The sequence below is a fragment of the Puntigrus tetrazona genome, chromosome 11, assembly GCF_018831695.1.
Source record: "Puntigrus tetrazona isolate hp1 chromosome 11, ASM1883169v1, whole genome shotgun sequence".
NCBI classification, from domain to species: Eukaryota; Metazoa; Chordata; class Actinopteri; order Cypriniformes; family Cyprinidae; genus Puntigrus; species Puntigrus tetrazona.
Window position 1 is genome coordinate 20,603,316 of NC_056709.1, and position 23,296 is coordinate 20,626,611.

At 35.8% G+C, this 23,296-nt stretch overlaps 3 protein-coding genes across 8 annotated transcripts in view; all 3 read right to left on the reverse strand.

The window, feature by feature from the left end:
• The window catches only part of dvl1b (dishevelled segment polarity protein 1b), a 28,202-nt gene extending 23,019 nt beyond the window's left edge, over positions 1 to 5,183 (reverse strand). The window contains exon 1 of the mRNA XM_043252387.1: positions 4,584 to 5,183. Within this exon, the coding sequence (XP_043108322.1) occupies positions 4,584 to 4,753 (170 nt within the window). The 5' untranslated portion in view covers positions 4,754 to 5,183. The remainder of the gene's footprint in view (positions 1 to 4,583) is intronic.
• Positions 5,184 to 6,354: 1,171 nt separating this feature from the next.
• mxra8a (matrix-remodelling associated 8a) lies at positions 6,355 to 19,883 on the reverse strand. The gene is made up of 10 exons (XM_043252388.1): positions 19,657 to 19,883; positions 16,498 to 16,524; positions 15,738 to 16,040; positions 15,522 to 15,623; positions 13,992 to 14,459; positions 9,062 to 9,223; positions 8,793 to 8,850; positions 8,622 to 8,704; positions 8,473 to 8,547; positions 6,355 to 7,943 (listed from the first exon to the last, which is right to left on the reverse strand). Exons 1-10 carry the CDS (start codon positions 19,703 to 19,705, stop codon positions 7,918 to 7,920), a joined length of 1,353 nt encoding a protein of 450 aa, XP_043108323.1. The 5' UTR covers positions 19,706 to 19,883; the 3' UTR covers positions 6,355 to 7,917.
• A 1,548-nt stretch (positions 19,884 to 21,431) lies between these two features.
• The window catches only part of plekhg5a (pleckstrin homology domain containing, family G (with RhoGef domain) member 5a), a 34,141-nt gene continuing 32,276 nt past the window's right edge, over positions 21,432 to 23,296 (reverse strand). For all 6 annotated transcript variants that reach the window (XM_043252477.1, XM_043252476.1, XM_043252479.1 and 3 more), the window contains one exon: positions 21,432 to 22,351. In XM_043252477.1, coding sequence (XP_043108412.1) covers positions 22,342 to 22,351 — 10 coding nt within the window. In that variant the 3' untranslated portion in view covers positions 21,432 to 22,341. The remainder of the gene's footprint in view (positions 22,352 to 23,296) is intronic.

The window sequence follows — 23,296 nt, forward strand, 5'->3', positions numbered from 1 at the left end:
TCTCACCATCCTTTAAAGCTCCACACGCTTGCCTGGCTGGCGATAAGGTTTCATTTTTGAAATTGAGATTATCATGTTGCGTTCTGTTCCAATTTTGGATCTTTATTGCACTACCAAACCCAAGTCCAAGGGTCATTATACAACCCGATCCAAAAGTAAAGATTATCCGCAAAAGAGCAGCGTATTCCAAGGATATAAACCACTAACTCAGTCAATTCTGTTTCTGTTTTCACCATCGCTAGGTTCATGTTCAACGGCTTGCAGTGAGACTAAGCTTCTTTCCAGGTTTTATTTTCATTGACCAGAGAGAATTCAAGGGTGCTGTTAACTTTTCTGAAGCAGATAAATGGATGTTCCTCAAAACAAGCACGGTCATGCCAGAATCCTCTAAAATCAATCACTGCACAAAACAAACATTTACTCCACATGGAGAATGTGACAGGCTCGTTGTTCACCCATCGCCATGTCTCTTTCAAACGAGAAACTTTAACTGTCGCTAGTCCAATCCAGGCCAAACTATTATCAAGCAGAACACGGGTATAGTAGCTGTCCATTAAATTACATATAACCGCAAGACCAGCGTGATACGTTTCACAGTGTTGTTTTGCATCTTGCCAAGTTTTGTTTCTTTGACTAAGACCCAGTCTCCAGAAACTCTTTTGCACACAAAGAACGTCACATGTCTGGGCATACCAATATCTAAGCTTGAAATTGAAAACAGTAGGAGCATACCAATATCCAAGCTACCAGTTGAAAACAGTAGGAGTTATCACATCCATCCAGTACCAAGACGTATATGAGCTATAAACTCCCATTCAAGATAGCTGGTTGTCAAAACTGCTCAAATTCTTCACATCCATTCAAAAAAATTGTCCAGAATGACTCAGGCAATAGTACCTTGCCGAATACCATGACATTTTCACATCCACATGGACGATTTGCTTTATTAACCCTTGTAGGGGTCCACTGGCAGAAATATAGAGCACCAGTAGCAGAAGGCTAAGAAGTCCAAACGTTTCCATGATGAGACAGACAGCGGCTGTTACAAGAACTGATGTGATGTTAAATTTGTATTGAGATTTATTTGCATGATGTCATAGTGAGCATTTGAATAGAAAACATTGAGCTACACTGTAAACATAAGAAAATCTAAATCTCAAAGAAAATCATATTTAAATGAGGGAAACATTCAGTGTTATAGTTATGTAATCATAAGCTTAAAAAAAAAAAAAGAAACAGAACAACAAGAAGTCATGCTGATCTGCACTAAGAAGACAGGACACAGTGTCACTGTCACTATGATTTGTCCTGTGACAACTGACCAATCTGTATTAATACATGATGACATGAGTAGGTCAATTTTGGCTCCAAATCTCTGGTGAAGATTTTCATATTGACTACAAAGTAGTATTAAATAGCAAGCCATAGTAAATAGTAATCCATGGCCTACAATAGTTCAGCTTTCTTCTTCATTTATGTATTTCTTTCAAATGTTTACCAGAGCTTTTTATTTCTCCAGAACTGTGATGGTATCAATCAAAAAGCTCTGATAAACATTTTAAAATTAAGCTAACAGTCAACAAAATCATATAAGTACATAAAAATAGTTCTGCATAACAGGAATAGGCCTAATTCACCAGTGACCCTTACACGTACCAACTCATGTACCTGACAGAAGGAAGAGTGTTTACCTGAGAAAAGAAATCATGCATTTGAATAAATGCAAATGTACATGTATTTAAATGAAACGGTTCACTGAGAATATTGGTGTCTGCTTTTATAATCTGCATTTTGCAAATTAAGTTTTGTGCTACATAATTTAAAATATGTGACGATACAAAGTACAATTAATGTCAAAGTAACAGTAGGAAGCTAAGAAGCTTAAACTTACACTGTAAAAACAGCTGTAAAAAAAATGGCCATATTCTGAAAGTAAAATCCATTTTTTTCATTACAAAAGTAAAATCCCATAAAAATCTATGCATTCTGCATATAAGTAACCTTCTGCAGTCCTGTGAATATAGCACTTAGAGGCTGTGTTTCAAATCACACCTTACACCCTCATTCACTATTCCCTACATGAGTTCACTAATATAGCCCACCTGACAGAGATAATTAACACTAATGAGGGAATTCAGCCAATGATGAACAGCTGCGCTTAACAAACAGAATCATTAAAGAAAAGAGGAAGAAATGAAACGACAACTGACTTCAGCCACAGTCTTACTGAAATCTGTGTTTTTGCTCAAGAGAGATCTGTTAGTTTAATGTAGTTTTGTGGGTCACCATTGTGCTGGAGAGTAGGGTCTGGGCTTCAGTCAATTGTGTCAGACACAAACACTGATGTTCTGCTGCTTTATTTAAAGACTGTAACTGTGCAGTTGCTTAAGCAGTGATGGTTTTTTAAAGTATTTCCGCACATGCATGTGTGCTATAGCTGATTTAGGTTAAAGATGTATTTTTTGTTATTTAAAGTATTTTCTGATTTATGCTAAGAAATATTTTTTCTTAGTGGACTCATATGATACAAGCTCACATTATTAACAGCGTATGAATACTAGTGTTTTAAAGTTGAACTGTTGGAGCAGTTAAATTTGGAAGGCAGTGTAACAGTAACATGCTGTAATAATTTAAGAACTGAATTAACGGTGCATTACTGTTATTTAACGGCACAATTTTTTAGTCGGATGACTAATGCCACATTCGTGGAATTAATTTGAATGACGCCATAGTGAGTCAATCAAAAACAATAAAGGGATAGTTCACCCAAAAACTGCAATTCAGATTTCACAAAGTAGTCACTAGTTTTACAGGTTCACTGAGAAAAATGTCTATAAAATCTAATCAGTTATGATTTTATTTTAAATTAGATATCTATGACTCTGGATGTTTTAGACAAGGATAATAGATGACTTTTATTATGAAATTCAATCAAATGCACAGATTTATGGCATTTCACTTAAAAAAAAACTATTTCAGATCTGAGATATTTGTACCATGAACCACTGCGATAACAAGACGGATTAAGATTTTGCCAATTTGTTATAAAAGCAGTCATTATGGCGAGAAGAAAACAATAATTAATTCCAGCTGCAAGTGAAGACATAATGAGTAATAATCAACCACTTACAAAAGCGTTTGTAAGCTAATGACCTTTCGAAAAGGATCTAATGGTGCATTCTGGTATGAACAGCCTGAGGCAACAGTCTTTGCAAAGAATCCTTATCAGGATCTAAGTAGCTTAAATCAAAGAAAATCTGACTGGAAGTGCAGAATCATTTTAAGAATCACTGTGTATTTTGTGAATATCCTACAGTATTTGAATACATAGCTAGAAAATATCTGAAATTTGCAACACATTTACTTACTACTTTGCATATAAGAATATTCTAATACAGCATTATCTCAGTGTGTACATATATCCTATGCTGTATAACAAGCCTCTGTTAAAACATACTCATACCCACAACATGGTCAAAAACTAATGGACATACTCAGGTAGACCGTGACATTAAAACAGTGCTCAATTTGTACTAAGTAGCCCAAAGTATGCCAAGGAAATATGCCCCACACTATTCCACCAGCTCCAGTAGCTTCAACGGTTGACGCAAGGCAGAATAGATCCATGCTTTCATTTTGTTTCTGTCATGTTTTTATCTGAATGTTGCAGTAGATATCGGCCTTTTTCAGAACAGGCTCTGGACTACGATCCAGGTGTCTGGACCAATTTTCTATTGTCCAAGTCTGCTGAGCCTGTGCGAACAGTTACCGTTTTATAACTGAGAGGAGTGGCAAACAGCATAGCCTTCATCTGTAGCCCATCTTCTTCAAAGAAATCCAATGCTCACAGATGCTCTTCTGCATAGCCTGGTCGTAACGGGTGGTTATTTGAGTTACTCTCGCCTTTCCATCACGTGAAGCATTTCTTACCATCCTCAATAAAATTACGCAGGCATTTACAGAAATGCTGCTTACTGGATATGTTGCTGGTATTTGGTTGGTTGATTAGAGAATGACAATCACACCAGACTGCTTTGACAAGATTAGAGTGGACTCAGAAATCCTCATAACAAATTACCAGCATAACATCACAAATCAAAAACACTAAAACTGACTAGCCAGTCTAAGCCCAGAGACCAGCAAATCATCCAAGGCGTTTTTTGTTGTTGTTGTTGTTATTGTTTTTTTTTAGCAAGATGACAGAAAACCAGGAATCAGACAAAGATGTCATTTTAGTCTGTCATTAACAAGTGTCTGTTAACGCTGGCTGTGTTCTCGCTCCTCTTGCTAAAGGTCAAACTTCGGTTACCATGCAAACACACCAAGTGTTCAAAATGTAAATCTAAAAAGGAAAAAAGATGAACCGCGTGTTTTACTAGCGCATATTGCACCGCTAGGAGCACAACTGTATTACGACGCTGATCCCACAAAGGAGGAGATGATACAGTCATCATCACCGATGACAGGCAGGTGCCAGTGAATGATGACAAATCATCGCCGCCACGATGACAGCTTCATTCGCAGCCTGGACCCGATACAACCAACGAATGAATACAAAGACAATTCCCATTATTTTGACTTACCCAAAATCCTGATCCATAGATTTAAAGAAGAATTTGTAGCTGTTGACCGGTCGGTTGCTGAGGACATTTTTGAAATCGGCCAAAGTTACCTTCTCTGGAGCTACTGACAGTTTCACCAAATAAGGAGTTTCCTCCTCGTCTATGTGGTAAATGATTTTAGTCTCCGCCATGAGAATATGGTGGGAACAATTGCCGGAGAACAGCGCGTGTTCCTGATGCTGTCTGTGCAGACGTGCAGCGACAATAAATAAAATGTCTAAAATAATGGATGCTAAATGAATACAATCACGCGTTTGGCGCGACTGAAGCTACGACTTAAGCGACTTTGTAACGCTAAGGTTGAGAATACAGCCATTATGGAGGCCTGATAGATGTCTATTGCAGCCCACTATGCGGAGGTTTCGCTGCCTGTGTTACCGAAACAGGAAGGAAAGGTTCACATCCTTGAGAGAATCAGCCTGGAATATCAGAGCCATTCTTCTGCGCAGTGCTGCCATCGTGTGGGAGACAGAAGCCGTGCGCTCTTCTCGTAAAGTCTGGATTCCAGTCGGCTCTTGGCTGTTAATTAGTACTTAAGAAACACATCCCTTAATGATAACCTATACCTAAACGTAACTATTACAACTAGGCCTACCTTACTTCATATCAATAGGCAGCAGCAAGTTATGAGCTCACTGAGGGGTCAGAAGTCAAAGTTTTTTGAAAGTGACATTTATACATCAGAAGCTAAAAAAACAAAGAAAGCTTTGCATTGATGTATTGTTTGTCATGATAGGACAATATACAACTATTTGAAAATCTGGAATCGAGGTTGCAAAAAATGAAGGTTATTCAAATTAATTTCTTGGCATTATATTAGCTACTGTTTTGATGTACATTTAACGAAAATATTAACAAAATATCTTCATGGGACATGATATATATATATATATATATATATATATATATATATATATATATATATATATATATGTGTGTGTGTGTGTGTGTGTGTGTGTGTGTGTGTGTGTGTGTGTATGTCAGATTTTTTTCTTTTTTACATAAAAATAACAACATTAGTTAACAACATTAGTAAATATGACAAAAAACTTTTACAGAATTTATTAATCTTAGTTAATGTTAATTAAGCATTTACTAATGCTATTTTAAACTCTAGTTGTGTTTGTTAATGTTCGTGAATGCACTGTGAACAATGAATGACTGTATTTTCATTAACATTACCAAAGACTATAAACACATTGTTTATTCTTTGTAACACTAATAACAAGTTAATATATTAACTAATTAACAAATGACACCTTTGTAGTGTTACCAAAAATGTAATTATAGTATAATTTTGATCCATACAATGCATTGTTGGCTACTGCTACACTTATGACTGGTTTTGTGGTCCACATGTGTTCCCAACAATAATCCCAATGCTATTTGAAGCCAGCTCGCATTATAACCTAAAAACAATGTAACGTAAAAACCGTAACCCTGTTTTGACAGCACAGTTATGAAATATCTGTGAAAAGTCAGCTGCAAACTTTTTGCAATTCATCAGACATTCCTGATTTTCTGTTGAATAATTCTAATGTTTTATTTTTATATTCTTAACTGTGGTAATGAAAGAGCAAATGGCTTTACTAATGATTTCTGGTATCAAAGATGAGGTGTATTGTTCGATTTTGTTTGAGCATAATAAATCTTTTACACGACTAGAACTTCAGCCTATTTGTGGAGAACAGAAGAAATCAACACCTACATCATTCGAAAGATAATCCAGAGGTTAAAATGAGTTTTTTTTTATTCTGCTTTGAATAAAAGAACATCGGTAGTGAATTGGAAAATGAAATCATCAATAATAAAACTGCTTCAGGATGATCTATTATGTTGCATCATGTACCAAAAGCATTGTAGTCTACCCAGCAAATTCCTCTTTGCAAGCTCAATCAATGATATTAACAATCTTTTTCAGAGCCATTAAAGAAAATTAAAAGGGTGGCTGAGTGTCATATAATTACCATAATGAGCGAAAGCATTGCTTCAGCGTCACCATAATAAACTGTTAAAGATAAAGCGGTACACATTGCATAACACTGATTTGAGCAAGCTAGAAAATAAATATTTGCATCTGTCAATTATTTTCATGTTTAACAAGTACCTTGATGCAGTTATACACTTAATCGCAAGCCTGGATGAAGACATTAATAGCTAGAATATTCAAATAAACTGTGACAAAGGCGGTTAGTAAGGTTTGCAGCATGAGTAACTAAACATACGCACAATAACATAAAAAGATGACAGGATACAGAAGATCGTGACAGAAAAAAGTGTACAAATTAAAGGAACCGTAGCTTTTTGTGCTAATACAATTAGTAATGGGAATAGAATATCAAAATGAGAAAAAGATACTGCTTAAATGGGTTTAGATATCATGATGTAATATGCTGAAATATTCTGTCTAAACTGATGTATATTCTGGCCGAACCAGTATAAAAACTCCAAGATTTTCTGGGCTGAATGATGTCCTTACATAACCACACAGACAGTTCAACAAAATGAGCTAAATATACTTGACCTAGTATTATTATTAAAATAGAACTTTTAATAATCATGTTGTTCATATAACACAGTACAGGTATCAAAATGCGTATGAATTGTACCCTTCTGAAACCATAGCTTAAACCTACTGAGAAGATAAAAAAAATATGAAGAAAGCTGAAAAATGTATTTTGTGATGTAGCAATAGCAATATTTGTGGCAATACAGCTCTGGATTTTCAATTATACTTTTAATTTCAAAATCACCTAAAACTGTACCATCTAAATTGCAATGTTTTTTTTTTATTCCAACAAGAATAAGAAGGTTCTTCCTCACATAAAGCTTTTAAACTAAGTGTTCATGTTACAGACTCGGCCAGGCCTCATCTTCACATAGCCCATACCTCACACCAGTACAAACATTCTGACACTTAGGACACAGAATTCTGGGTGTGTTTTATTCTTGCTCATAAAGCATGTGGGAGCACTGGGCCAAATCAACAGTAAAAATGCAGACTTGCATTTTTAAGGTTTTTGCTTTTAGTGCTCTGAAACAGTTGTTTGCCATTAGTCTGATAAAGCAGCTGTCCAAAATGCTGCTGGTGAGACTGTGGTGCTTGCTGCAAGCGTCACAAGAACCAAAAAATGTGAAGGATCTCGAGTCAGGATTTAAAACGACAACAAAAAACTATACAACTCTGTCCTTCTTTCAGTTTTACTTATTTCCTTGCCATATTGTCACCTCTCTGCAATTGATTCTTTGTCCGTTTCCAAATCTGCCCCTGGACCAGCCAGTGGCAAGGTACCACTTATTTCCAAGATGGCTTCTCCATTTCTGCAGAGAAATAAAAATAGAGAAATTGTGCATTTTGGAAAACATAATCAAACTTCAGAGCAATTTTGGTTTGCAAGTTTGGACTATATTTATTTGAATAAAAAAGCTAAGGCAGATTTTTTAGTTTAAATATACTAAAATAGTAATATTGTTAAATATTCTATCCAGTTTCACATGATACTGAAATCAATATAATATGCTGATTTGTTGTGTAAAAAACATTTCTTAATGCCACAGTGCTATTTAATATTTTTGTGGAAACCACAATAATTGTATTTTTTTCTTCATGATTCATTGAAGAACAAAAGTTCAAAAGAAACTGATTATTTACTGAAGTCTTTAATCTTACAATTTAAAGCAATTTAGTGCAATTTGATAAATGTTTATCTGCACCCATCAACTAGTCTGGTATGTATAGTTGTCTAAGTGAACCTCTGGCTTTATTCTTTGAAGTGAGCCACACGTTAGATTTGTAAACCTCTCTCAGACTAGAAAAAATGGCAAAAAGAATGACAAACAATGATTCTACCTCTGTCCAGGTCAATAGCTTTTTGGGAGCAAAGTTTGGACATTTCAGCTTCCTTCAGAAGATTGTTCTTGTAGTCTACAGAGACAAAAAGATATGCATTTGTCCAAATCTTTTTTTACAGCTGGTGCAAGAAATATAAATAAACTCACCCAGCTTTGTCTCCTCTTGGTTGCTTGACCTCTCCTCTGGAAAACGTCCCTCACATTCTTTCTTAACACATGACGTGTGGCCCCTACATATATGAAACACATTGACAGTTGAAGCTTTAAGCATAACTAATGTTCATAGATGGTGTTTGTAGCATCAGTAAGTATACTAACACATAGGTAACCGTCGGCAGAGGTGGACTTTCAATTTTCCGTGGATCAAAATCCTGGCCTATGTTAAAAAAAAAAAAAAAAATGAAATCAAGTACAAAGTATCTGAGCATACATATATATATTGCCTAAATGGTAAACATAATTACATGGCTAAAAGGCACATCTGAAGTGCAACAAAGATATTTGCAATATAAATTAGATAAGAATTTATATATAACTTTTAGAGCAATAAACTGCAGATGGAAAGGACCAATAAAATGACAGAAAACCTGGTCTTTTCCGGTGACGTGTGAGGAGAACAACAGCCAGCACAATAAGGGCCAGTAAGAGAAGAGTCGCCAAGATGTAGCCCAGCTGCTGCTGGAAGTGACTCCTTTGCTCTGGCAAGATGACGTTGATTACATGTGGCGGCACTTCCACCATACTGGTGTCTAAAAGAGAAGATGATAAAGGATATGTTTTGAGAAGTTTAGCCTTGAACTTGATATTTATTTGCCATTATTATCAACCACCAGAGGGCCCTATGCTACTTTAAAAAAAAATATGCAACACAGAATCATTTGCTGTGCAAATGCTTACTTCAGCATTCCTCAAGGAGAGATATTGCAGATTTAATCAGAATCTGATTTTATGCCCTCTGAGAAATGACACCAATATCATCTATGCTCCTGAGCTATTTATGAAATTTTTTACATTACATCAGTATGACATAAAATACTGGATAAAAAATAATGTGTAATGCACCAAACACTAAGAAACAGAATATAACAAAAGCATATTTCAACAAAATAAGAATTAACATATAAAGGCCTTCACATTCAGTTAAAGACAACTGAACAAGCAGCACGGAGAAATCTGTACAATTAGGACTAAACAGATGTGTTGGCAACACCAAGGTCATGGGATTGACTCTCAGAAAATACACACACTGATAAATGTATACCTTGAATGCATTCTGAGTCTTGTGGTGGTAAATGTTTTAAGCAGCACATTTTGTGCACTTGTTTATTTAATTGTATTCTGAATTCTGTGAGAAGTGCCGGAAACTGCCACGTGTTTTTCAGCTAGAATGAGATCCACTTTTTTTTTTTCCTGGCAGTGCAACATGGATTTAAATAAGATGAGTGGTGGAAAACGGAGGGAGGATGGGGGAAATGGGGAGGTGCTATATGGTTTATTTTACTGAGTGTCATTTTGCTTCCACAGTAAAATTTTATAAATTAAATAAGCCAAACTTGTACCTTTTCGTCTATGAGACAGACATAATAAAGACACTCAGCCTAAAATGATGACAGTAGATGACAAAATACTGGATGATATCATAGTTCCTAGAAAAGAAGTATTATGAGATGTGGAAAATCGCTCAGAGACTATTATGTTTGGACCTTACAAAAGAGCCATGGCTGCCCTACTGGAAAATAAATATATTAAAATGTATTTCAAATATTTATTTAACTTTTAGTATGCTACAAATACATTGCGTGTTAATGTACTTAAAATAAATACCCTGCAGCAGTACTTTTAGTATACTAAACTGATATACTTAAAGTCTAATAAATTAGAACAGCTAATTATGTACTAAATTAAGTGCAGAAAATAGTGTTAAGGTCCAACTAAAGATATACTGAAGTATATTTGATTGTACTGAAGTGGAGCTATTGCAAACTACTGTTTTAAAAACACACCCATTAAGTAATTGTTACCTGTGAAAAGGTTTCAGGCCTGTAATCTCAATCTTAACCCCTTATTGTGTATGTCTGAACCCAGAGCACTGAGGGGAACCCAAGCTAATATCGTAGGGTAGATTACTATAATCAGTAACAGCTGAAGGATCTTCTATCCTCGTAAAAAACAAAAAGCCGGATATGGCTGGTTACTGGCATTCGACAGCCATGGTAAAGAACAACATAGTGTGTTCGGTCACAGCATTGTACTGTTTTGCCTTTTAATAAAATGCGTTTTTACTGAAATGGCAACTACATAATTTCAAAATCTATAAATTTCTGGATTTTTCTGGTAAACCACAACGCAGGCTTCACTACAAAAGTATTTCTCTAACAGTGAATCACGGTTGTTATGCAAAGATTGTCTTTTTCTTAGCTTTAGAACTTTATTTTCTGCTTGTTCATGAACAGATGTCTTCAACAACAGCCATGTTTTTGATGGTGTTGAGTTTGGGCTCATGATGAAAGCTGAACATTTATAGGCCAAACAATCCAGAACAGGACTTGTCTTGGACCGTCCCGCTTCTAAAACCATAGGGAAACATCAATATGCTTAAACCTTGCAAATCTTGAACCATTATTGAAATGTCAGATCCCGGGAAACTGTGAGTGATTCACTTGATTAAAACCACCTGGTCTAAAACGGCTGAACTATAGAGGATAAACAGAATTATGAAAAGTCCTAAAAGGAAGTGATTTTATGTAATGGCTGTGCTGGATCCAGACAGTTGTCTTTTTCTTCATGCTTAAACAAGACAGAGGAAAGGACTGACACATTTTGGACGGCTTAAGAAAGGGTTGAGGGAAGGTTGAAGGGGGAATGAGGGGATGTTGAGGGTGGGTTGACCTAAATCCACACAGTCTCCTCCTTGCTGTCTTATGTTGAGCTCTAGTTACAGCTGGCCAGATGCTTTACAGATGAAGCAAACTTCCCTTTTCCTGCAGATAAACAAGACGCTGTCCAAAAAGAGAGACGGGGAGTAAAAAAAGAGAGGGTGGCCAAAAAAGAGAGAAAACTATGCAGCATAAGAAATGAGGAAAAGACCTACATGGGCAATGAAAGCTCAACAGAAAATTAAAGAAACAGAAGTAGGGAAATGGAATGCACAAGGGAGGAGAAAAAAAAAATCATGAAAGAAAACAAGAAAGGAAAAAATGGGCAGATAAATAGTCAAATCACAAAGGGATGCAGCAGTTAAGAGAGAACAAGTGAAAGTTTACAGGATAGATGGACTGCCAATTTGTATGACATTTGTAAACTGTCTGCACACTGTACAATATAAGTTAGGGGAAATTTGATGCTTTAAAGGAACAGTCTACCCATAAAATAACTTTTAGTCATCAAAGTACCACATTATTCTTCTACTGCTTCTGCTTCTGAGTCATTCGTCATAGAAGCACTGCAACTAGGTCTTTTGAACTTAAGCTCGTGAATGAATCAACCAGAAAAGGATCATCAATAGAATCAATTAAATGACTCAAAACAATGATTAGCTGATCAGTCACAGCTACTCACCTAACAAATATGCGAGCAACACGTTTTTCAGTGAATAATTCATATTTTGCTAACCTTTCGTAACTTGGAATATATAGTTCACATGTTGTTAGGACTATTTTTACGATATTCTAATGTGCTTTTATATACTTTTTAAACACATACTCGATGTGTTACACATAAGAAGTACAGCCATATGGGTTTGAAATGACATGAGGGTGATTAATGATGACAGAACTTTAAGTCAAGGAAGAGAGCCAAGACAAACAAATGACATCAAAACAAAAAACACACACTGTACAACACAACGTATAAACAAGCAGTGACTATTGGCACTATTGCCCAATGTTTTTTACCAAAAAAAGAGGCCATAAAAAATATTTTATTGTTAATAATGAATTCAGCAGTGCCAAAAGTGTTTAGCTCTTTCCTTTTTTGTCCAAATGTCTGTGATTATCCACAAGATTCCACTGAGGTTTGTGTAGTCTAGGGTCCAGTAGAAGCAGTAATGCTAAACCACAGAAAATGACTTTCCCACATTCTCTTATTAGTGGCTTTTCTGCCAAATCCCCACCCGTCTTTCCCCTTTTCTCTTTTGTCATTGTAAAAAAAATCATTAAAACGTATGCATTAATCCCTCTCTGCCTCTTATATATTTCCTTCCATATTTTTATCTCCCAATTCACATCGCCTATGCCTCCCTGTCTTATGCAAATAAAAAAGCGCTTTCTTATACTCCTTTCCTCCTGTCTCCCTGGCAATACCTCAAAGAAAAACATAAGGCTATCAAATGATCCAAACCAGAGCTGAATTCAAACTGAGAAAGCGAGCTGTGACAGTGGGAGAGAGAACGGAGGTGGAATAAACGTTTAAAAAAAGGAGAGAAAAAGAAGTGTGCTTGAAATAAAAGAAGAATAAGCTTTAAAGGAGGACTGCCGCATTTTAATGAACGTGACCGTGGAAACCCAGACAGCAGGGTAACCAGATATGCAGACTTACCTCAGACCGTTTTAGGTCAGGATTGTTTGTTTGAATTTGTGCCTTGCGATTACATCCAATATATTTTCTTTCTTCTTTCTTTTTAGTAAATTTGTTTACTATTAAGTCATCACAAATTCAGTTTTGAATACATAAAAAGAGTGTTTTTTTTGTTCTATAAAACAAATGTATACAGTAAAAAGCAACAACCCATGAGAAAATCAAGCATTTTTCTCATGAATATAAGCAAAACCAATAACTTTAACAAATAAATAAAGGCAAATTAAATGAAGAGAACTGGGGCTATGAGTTCCAAATAAACATTTAACACATTTCTTCAGGAACATGCTGAAGATGTTCTATTTTCCTACATTTTACTTCTACCTGTTCAAGTGGTCTACACTGGCATGTATCCAGACGCAACTTGCAACAAATCCACTGACAACCATTTTAGACTGACATTGTGAACAGCAGACTCACATTCAGAAGAAAAATATTTACTGGATTCTGTGGTGCAAACAAGTCATAACTAGCCAAAGCAACAAACAAGAACTCCTGACAACAGCAAATATTCTGTGATAAATTGAGGTAATTAAAAAAAAAAAACCTTTGAAAGTGTTTTTTGAAGTGAAAGTAAAAAGCTTAAATAAAGAAAAATGAATAAATTAACTTGAAGACTGAATTCATGCTTGTCATGATTGATCTTTTGACTCTCATAATGATATCCATATCTTTTTATGGTTACACTTTACTTTAAGGTCCAATTCTCGCCATTAACTACAACTTTTCCCTCAATAAACTCCCAATTTTCTGCTTATTAAGTTTAGGTATTGGTATGATTAGCAGTGCAGAATATGGTGATGCAGTTTGTGCTTTATAATTACTAATAAACAGCCAATATATCAATAGGCATGTTAATAAGCAACTACCTAATAGTGATCAATATACTAAGGTGTTAACATTTTTATTTTACTTTACTGTTATTGTGGGTGTTTCTCTTACTTGGGTCTTCATTGGGAAGATACTGGGGTTCATCTGTGGGTTCCTGAGGGATCTGAGGGATTGGAGGCGTTACGGTAAGCTGGAAGATGCGTCTCTCATGCAGACCGCAATAGTGATGGTGAAGATGACAAGAGTATAGCCCCTGATCTAGAGGCTGGATGTCTGAGATGATCAGAGAGAAATCTCCCTGCGAGAACGCTGTGGCAGAAATATTCATCTTTTGCTGAACAAACAGTGGTCCATAGTGACGCCTCTCACCAGAAGCGTACAAGTCGATGAGCCTGTCGGCACGGTCGTGTCGAACCCCTGGAGGTTGGCGGTCCCAGTGCACCACTTGTTGTTGGTCCTCCTGACTATTGCCCTCTGTCCAGATAGGCCGGCGGTTAAAACAAGGGAGAACCACCGTGCTGCCCACCAGAACCACAAACACTGCCTTCTGACCGTCCCAAAACCGCCTCTCCTTACGCGCTGAGAGAAAACCACAGCAACATGGATATATAAGTATGCATATTTAATCAGAGATGGGTAGATTACAAAAGCAAAGGAAAACATATTCCTTTTTATAGCAATATCATAAAATGCATAAAACTTTACATAGTTTGCCAAACTGGGGTTAATGTAAGAACTGCAGCAGGTTTGTGAGTTGTTAAAATTAAATCTTTAAAATAGACAATAAAAATTATATAAACCCTTAAACACTGAAAATTTGAATATACTACTTGTTTACCTTTATATCAATGTGACCATTAATCGACATTAGACTAAACACTAAACATGTAACTGTGTTGTTAACTTCCTCAGAGATTTTTAAAGTATTTTTTTTATTATTTTAAGGAGTTCAGCTGACAGTTTTTTTTTTAATTTTTAGACCTTCCATCATGAATAATTTACATCCATTGTGTGAATAATATGTAATCATGTAATCCAACTATAATTGGAGCACAATATAATATACACTACAAGTACAAGTAGTTTATTTTTTAAATCTGATTACATAATCCAAATTCCATGTCATCAGTTATAGTATATACGGTATATAAATTATATAAAATATATATTATATATTCTTTTGAACTTTCTATTGAATAGAGAAAACATATCATAATTCCTACAAATATATAAAGCAGTATAACTATTTTCAACCCTGACAATAATAAGAAATATTACTTGAGCACATAATTACAATGAACGAATGAAAGATCATGGGACAATAGAAAATTGACAGAACATTTCAGCTTTGCCATCACAGAAATAAATTATATTTTAAAATACACTAAAATAAAGTAATTTTAAATTTACAGTATTACAGTAATACTGTTAAAGCACAGTATTAACTTTAATTAGGTTACTGGAAATGAACAGAAGAGTGCAAAATTTTCATTTCAAATGGTCTTCACATTCTTTCCATTCTTTAATCGGCAGCCAGCTCCTTATTTGGCATGAACTTGCACAGAATGAACAAGGTGCAGGTTAAATGCCAAAAAAAGCCAGACGAAAACCTCCTCTGAAATATGAAGTGAATTTACCAACCTGATTTGGTGACATTGAGCTGAACTTTGATAGACTCATACAGGTGGCAGTAATGATGATGCAGGTTACAGGAGTAGACTCCTTTGTCACTCATTGCAACATCTGTACGAACCCAGACACAATGTATTAATGTATCTAGAAAAGTAACATCAGGGCTTTGCTAAGATTCTATGGAGTTTCAGGGGATTACCTTTGTAATGCCAAAAAGTAGCTCACCTTTGATTACCAATGAGAAGTTGCCGTCCTTAAAAGCAGTCTTGGGCATGTTAATACGGCCCTGGTTGTAGCCGTTGTAGATGCGCTGGTCTCCTGCAGAAAACATGTCTATAACACGCTCCATTGCGTAGTCTGGGCCAGGACGAAGTAAATCCCAGTGCACTACCCTTTGGCGGTCCTTTAAGCGGTCTTGGGTCCACACCATGCGCTGACTATGACATTGCAGTACTGCCTGAGATCCCTGGGAAGCGCTGATATTGTACATGGCCACCACCACACCACTGCCATCACTTTGGCCTCGCGCTGAAACACACAAAAGGGCCGATTTCCCGGACAAAGATTAGGCCCAATCACGAAAAGCACTATCACATGTGATTACCCAAAGTAAATGGAGCAGTGCAATTGTTATAAACCATATGCTGCCGTAGCACCAGTAAACTAGTGTTTTTAGTAATTATAGCATTCTCAGTCCTGCAGCCACAGATACACTACTGTTCAAAAGTTCAGGGTCAGTAAGTTAACTGAATGTTTTTTTAAGTCTTTCGCTAATATCCATTTATTGGATTAAAAATACAGTAATAAAATTGCAGTTACATTATTACAATTACTATTACAATCACTTTTAATTCAGTCACTTTGATATATTCTTTTAAACCATACTGGCCCTAAACCATAGTGTATATTGTTGTATAATTCTTTTGATTTGTAATACACATTTGATTAACATTTTATAGTTTTAAGATGCAAGTAATATGCTTACCAGGGCTGAAGAAGAACAAAGCCAGAACTGTAAAATAAGCAAACAGAAAAACTAGTTAAAATTAATAACATACGCCACATCATGTTTTCTCACTAGGTTTAAGACTAGAGATGTGGGAATTATCACTGCGTTTTCAGAAATTGCTGATTAACGATTAGCTCTGAAAAATCGTCTCTTTAGCAGCACTGTTAATCTGACAGGCTGGGTTTTTGATGGTAAACTACGCTCAATGGCCTTCTGAGCACAATTAAACAGTATATACTATAGGTATATTACGAGTAAAAGAACACAGTAAAAGAGATTGAGAAATGCGGTAATGGCCAGCCATGTAAATTTCCCTGTTTGTGTAACATTTCTGTGTCAGCAAACATTTTGGGAAAATAAGCAGCACCAATATTTTGCAGCCCTTATGTCTGGAAGGACTATTTCTGAATGTTTGTATGAGACTGTAACCTTAGGAATAAACACCTCTTCACACATCTTCAAGAAGAATCAAAACACTCCTGGCTAATAAAACCCTCCTTTGAAACCACTGGTAAACTTTAGACATAGAATATAAACATTTAAGTATATATTACCTAAGCCCATATTATTCTCAATTGAATCAACCTTAAAGGCATAGTTCAGCAAAAAAAGAAAATGCTAAAACTTGAGTTTGCACTTGTTTGTGAGAGAATGTTTATATCATATGCATTTACACAGGTTTGGAACAACATGATGACTGCTTTTATTTTATGAACTTTATGACTAAGGAATGGTTGGACTGTCCCAGATCCTCTCACATTAAGAGGGTCTAAAACAATCCAACCACTCCCTTAGTCATAAAGTTCATAAAATAAAAATGGTCATCATTTACTTACACTCTTACTTTTTTTTTTTTATTCTATTCTCACAACCTACATATTTCAATAAATGCAGTACAAAAAACAAACAGACAGACTTTTGGATGGACAAGACATTTTATGTTTCACAACCATGTGAAACACACCTAGCATTTCAGGAAAATTCAGAGCAGTGTGGGGTTTTTTTTTGTTACTTTGCACAGCTGTCTGTCTTTAACAGCTGTGACTACCATTCAGATAATTCAATCACCGAAACAGTAAATGTCTAGACATTGATAATGCTTTTTAGAGCCTTTTACAATAAAAAAAAAATATCATATTTTTAAACTGCACAGTAAATACTTCACATCTTTCATCTTTGTTTGGTCTTTAAGGTTTGTTGTAAGTCATAATGCTTTTGTGTCAATGAGAGAAAAAAATCCAGAGGGTATTATAAAGGCAGTAATAAGGATATGTTAGAAGCCAGAGACATCAAAGCGAAAGGCTGCGGAGCAGGAGTAGGGAGATGGTCAGGGGGTTTGGAATCTGCTGAGGAAGCACTTTGAAATGCCATGACTTGTCCGTTTGCTCGCATATCTGTTTTTCATTCACACATGAACACTCATATTCACACAAACATGCTAAGGGCAAAGCTACACCTGCACATGAGACTGCAAACCTACAAAACTGCATCTGTAGCTCTTTCTCATATTTTCCCAACATGCCTTTATGACTTTTCTTATTAAGTGAAAAACAAAAGAAGATATTTTAAAGAATGTTCATGACATTCGTGGAGCATGGAAGCTTCAAAGTGAACTGAATATAATTTAATAAAGAACTGATGAAAAAATTATTTCAATGCAAGCTGTACACCTGAACTGAGCCAGCATTGTTAGTCTCAGCCCAGATGAAAACTCATAGAAGTGCTGTTTGTCAGGCCTGGGTATTTAAAGCATTGCAGTCATGTTTGTTTACATGAGTTAAACTATAGGTAAGACTTCCACTTTTATTGACTCATAAACGTCCTGAGTGTGCAGAATCATAATTTTTACGGGATTTTCCACTCGAAACAAAAACTACAACAAAATGTGTAGGCCCAGTTTCCTAGACAGGGCTTAGCCATAGTTCATTTAGGACTTTTAGGTAATTTTCATTCACATGCCTTAGAAAAAAGCATCACTGCTGTGCATCTTAAGACAAACAAAGGCACTGAGATGTTTGAAACAGGTCAGATTTACGTATAGTCTAAGACTGGGCTTAATCTAGTGAATTAATTTAAGATGAAGGGTCAATTAAGTGAATATAGTAAGTATAGTGAACATTTTACTTCAGTAATTCACTGTATGGAGTATGCTAGATGGACGCAAACATCCCTTTAGAAGATAATATGGAGGAAAATTCAAGTTCAGTTTACAGCGAAGCATCAAGATCAAGCTCTAATTGAGAGAAGAAAAGACCAAAAAACTGACCAAAACTGGTTAATCATAAGTTTACAATACTGACTCAACCTGTGATAAGACGAGTAGATTTGAATAATATTTGTTTTAAATAAAACCTTATGTTTTTGCTGCTTGTTAAGTGAATCACCCTGAGTCACTCTTGGGTTCTAAATATGCACTTAAGTAAGGGGAAATTTCTTGATTCATTTGGTCTTCAGCGCAAGAGCAAATGAGCTTTAGCTCTTGGTAACCCATCACTGGATCAGACGCTTAAACAAGAAGAAAAAAACAAGGCCATCTTGGACAAACATCTCATACTTGCCACCACAAAAAAATCCATCCCACATCTGTCTTTTTATTCCACAGAATGTCTAGAAATATAATCTTTTTCTTTTTCTTTTATGCGTTTAATTTTGGTGCCTCTATCGAGCAGACCGGTATGTTGGGAGCAGAAACTTTTCTTTGGGTTAGTTCAAAACAAAGTCATCAGTCTTGTACACGAGTTTGAAGTTATCTGCGCCAGATGGTTTTGACATTTGGGTCTAGGTCTCAACAGTGCAAAATACAGACTGAAAAACCATTACATGACATTATAAAACGTTTAAACAGCAGAGAATATTCTCGAACGTGTACAATAACTCCCAAAAGACATTCAAAGATATACACTCAGGTGAGAGAAGATGTTTCTTGTACACCATATATACAAACACGCACGCTTTGGTGAGCATTTACGCCCAATTTAACATTTTAGAAGTCTGTTTAAATATATTAGACCTTCTTTGATAATTACTTATTCTTGCCTATTCTTAATAATTAGCTGTCACTGGAAACAGAGCCACAATAAAACTTAAAGAACAACACCGGCTTTGTCTTTGGATACAGGTAAATCAGATACTCACGTTGAGCCAAGAAAAGCGCTCGAGCGCACAAAGGTACAGCTAAGTTCATGTCCGTTATCCTCTTGCGTTTATTACTCTAGGGTGGGTTGAAAGCCGAATTATAACGCTTTGTTCGCCTGACAAACTTCTATGGCGAAGAAAGACTTGCTGTTAGTCGACCAGCGACATCAGCTGCAGTCTGCTCCACAGACCCACCTTCAGCATTAACGCTCTCTCCGCCTTCCCCCTTCACACAACGAACAACACACCACGAGGTACTGTCTTTGTCCACAACCCCGTAATCCACCAGGGATGCGAAATTAAAAGTATATTTGTTGATAACTCAAGTTTTGCGAGCAAATATGACGATCTGAAACACAAATTGCTGCGACAAAAGTCCGAATGTCTTTCTGGTTTTGCCTTGTCGGGATTTTGTGTAAAGGTTTCAACACTGTTAAAAGTTTTGTATTAGTTTTATATAGGTTTTATATATTTATTAGTTTATACCAGTGGAGGTTTCGAGTTGAAATAGATTTCCCAGCTTTTTTGCGTTTCTTAAATAGATTTTTTGGTATGTTTTTATACTAGGGGAGATACAAAAATAAACAAGTGACGAGTTGTATAACCTACTTTTCTTTTTCCTTTTTTTTCACATCTAGCCAAATGCAAAGTTTGAAAGACGACCTAACACAGCAAATATGAATTGAATGAGTGACAGTGATTTCTATTCCACAAGGGGACATGGTTATTGGGGAAAAATACATGGAATCCCTGCTGATTAGGTGGTTAGGTATGTTTTGAAGCTGGGATGCTGGTTTAAGCTGGTCTTTGCTGGTTTATACTGGTGCTTTGCCAGCAGCATAAAACAATAAAAGACCAGCATATAACCAGCAAAAGGATAGAAATTTTGGGACTATTTTTATACCTTTTCAGCAGGGTCATTGGTTATTTTTATCAGTAATGTATAGATGATCTTTTGGTTGCATGGCCTACCTTGTGGACAGAGACATTTGTGTTAGACCTGGTAATAATTAGTGAAGGTGGCCCCAGTTGCTTTATCATCAGAGTGTTGGTGGTGTATTTACAGGCGTTGCTCACAGCATGCTTTTTAGCCACAGTGCAGACTCAGCTCCTGCAATGAGCAATAAAACTCTGGGGTAACAAACACTCAAGACTCTACTAGGAACCGTCTGCCAACAAAGAGAGAACTGACAAGTATTACTGCAGTTTAGATAGATTAGGTTATAAAGATGTGAAAGCAGACTCTACAGAAAGCTAATTGCCGTAACTGACATACAGTAATTCTAAATATTATACTAAGTGTTTAAGAGGATTTTACATGTCAGTCATATTTGGATTTACATCAAAATAATTATGTAAAAATAGTTAGTTACTAGTTACTAAAAATAGCTGATATGATGATCTCTCCATCAGCTCTACAAACAACATGAAGTCAAAGATTAAAGTCATGAAGTAAAAAAAAAATAGATATTTGCTGCCACCTTGTGGATGACTGGAATATTTTATATTTGACAGCTCAACAGCTCACCAGCATGATTGTGGAGTCTTTCATCACTGCACTCCAAGTTGTTTGAAAAGATTACAATTTGAAAAATATGCACATATTATGAATTAAACATGACTGAGGTGAGACAGGGGGCGTTTAGATTTGCTTGAAAGGATATAAACAAAGTCACTCTCAGCCCTTTATTTGTTCTGATGTCAATTTTTGGAATACGTTCTCATTAACAACAGATATCATTAATTCTGTTTGGAAAATAAACAAAATAGACACATTTTGCCAGTGGATTTGGCATCTGAAGCATTTTAATTGGACGTTTGCAGTTTCTGTTTTATGTTTAGAAGCACTGTGCAAATTTGTAACCTGTAAATATTGAAGCTACATATGTAAACCGATCAAATCCAGGCATAGGACATGGATTCAGCCCTTATTTTGATGTCAATCGACAAATCTGAGACAGTGCTAACCATTCAAATAGCGAAAAGAAACATAACAATCAAAAGGCATCAACAATAAGGATATTTTCTACAAAACAAAGCAGGTTCAATAAATACCATATTTACAGAACACTGAAAATAAAAACAATTGCATGCAAGTTGATTATTGTGGCGTTTGAAGAAAAAGTAGTCCACAGTTGTTGTTTTTTTCATATCAAGTGTGATTCAGTAAATTCCTACAACCTAAAAAAGTAAGTCTATTTTAGGTGTTTCAGGAGCTACATCATCTAGCATTGCAAAAAAAGCCCTTAGGACTCAAAGGTCAAATTAAATGACAATTCAGGTATATTCTGGAATTAAGAGTGCTTATTTTTATATTCATACTTTTTGTGAAAACAGACCTCCACAGAGCAGTAATGCATGGAGTAGAGGTTAAACATTAGATACAATGTCCCTTTTACTCTGCAAAAGCCCTGACTGGTGCATCGTTAAATAAAACTTGACTGAAGTCTCTTTTTGTCAGTCAGGTATTATACAAAATGAACGTCTTTGTATATATGACCCTTTAACATTGTATTCAATATCAAATTAGTGAATTATGATCATGGCTTCTCCCTGGTTCTGCCTGTTTATACTGAGTCACTGAGTTGTACGTCCTCTTGGGTGCAGGTGTAGTCTTGGACTAAAGACTTGGTTTAAGTCCCACCAATAGACCAGCTAATGGCTTCAGCTTCATTTACTCAAACACTAAACTTCCCTAGAAAAACAGAGAGAGAGAGAAAAACAGAAAAAGGTTCATGTAAATAAACAATTTATCATCTTTTATATAATTTCAAAGCAAATGCATCGTATTTCATAATAACAAACTGTTAACAATTAGAGACCTTCCACAAAGTAAAAATGGATACAATACATGGAAAAGGTGAACAACTCAGTATTAAGGATTCTAGATGCAGTCATTCTCTCTGAAGGTACAATTCTCTAATAACTCTGGGTGGAGACTGAGATTATTAGATAAAAGACACTGGGGACAAAAACACTGGATGTTGAAATGCCAACTTCCCATGAATGCAAGACAATAGGGGCTTGGCTATCCTGTGCCTGACTGACTGAGATCAGTGCGTCTCACCCTATTAAAAGCTATATCAGAAGAGCACATTGTCTTCTAATGGGCTGAGTACACACTGATGGTTAATGGCGTGCCACACTCTGTGGAGAACATGAACAATGAGGAGGACACGCTGTGCGAGCATGTCTGGACAATGAGGGAGAGTTCTATAACAACATGCAGGAACAAACTGTCAGCAAGCTATTAGTGAGAAGACAAGAGTTTGAGGGTACATAATAATGCCTGGTGTTGACATCTTTTTATAGAAAGTTTATAAGAAAGGCTAATTTCCCATGTGCAACATGTTTGAATTGCAACTTGCATGTGAATACACGATTAAATCTATATTTTGCATGAAATATCGAACTTGTAAAAACTTGTATACTACTGTTTAAAAGTTTGCAGTCAGAAGGATTTATTTCCAACGCATTAAACTGATAAAAAATGACAGTAAAGACATTTACTAAATAAATAAATGTTGCTGATTTGAACCATCTATTCGTATAAAGGTGAAAATATTACAGATTCCACAAAATATTTAAAAAAGCAAATGTTTTGGAGGTTTTTTTTATATTAATAAAAAGAAGAATAGTT

Bases quoted from the DNA above. Each gene is read 5' to 3' on its own strand.
- mxra8a (XM_043252388.1), bottom strand. From the start codon at position 19,705: ATGAACTTAGCTGTACCTTTGTGCGCTCGAGCGCTTTTCTTGGCTCAA. The intron at 8,705-8,792 runs GTTAGTATACTT...TCATATATGTAG, and splicing joins CTGCCGACGGTTACCTATGT to GGGCCACACGTCATGTGTTA. The intron at 8,548-8,621 runs GTGAGTTTATTT...TTGTCTCTGTAG, and splicing joins CCAAGAGGAGACAAAGCTGG to ACTACAAGAACAATCTTCTG.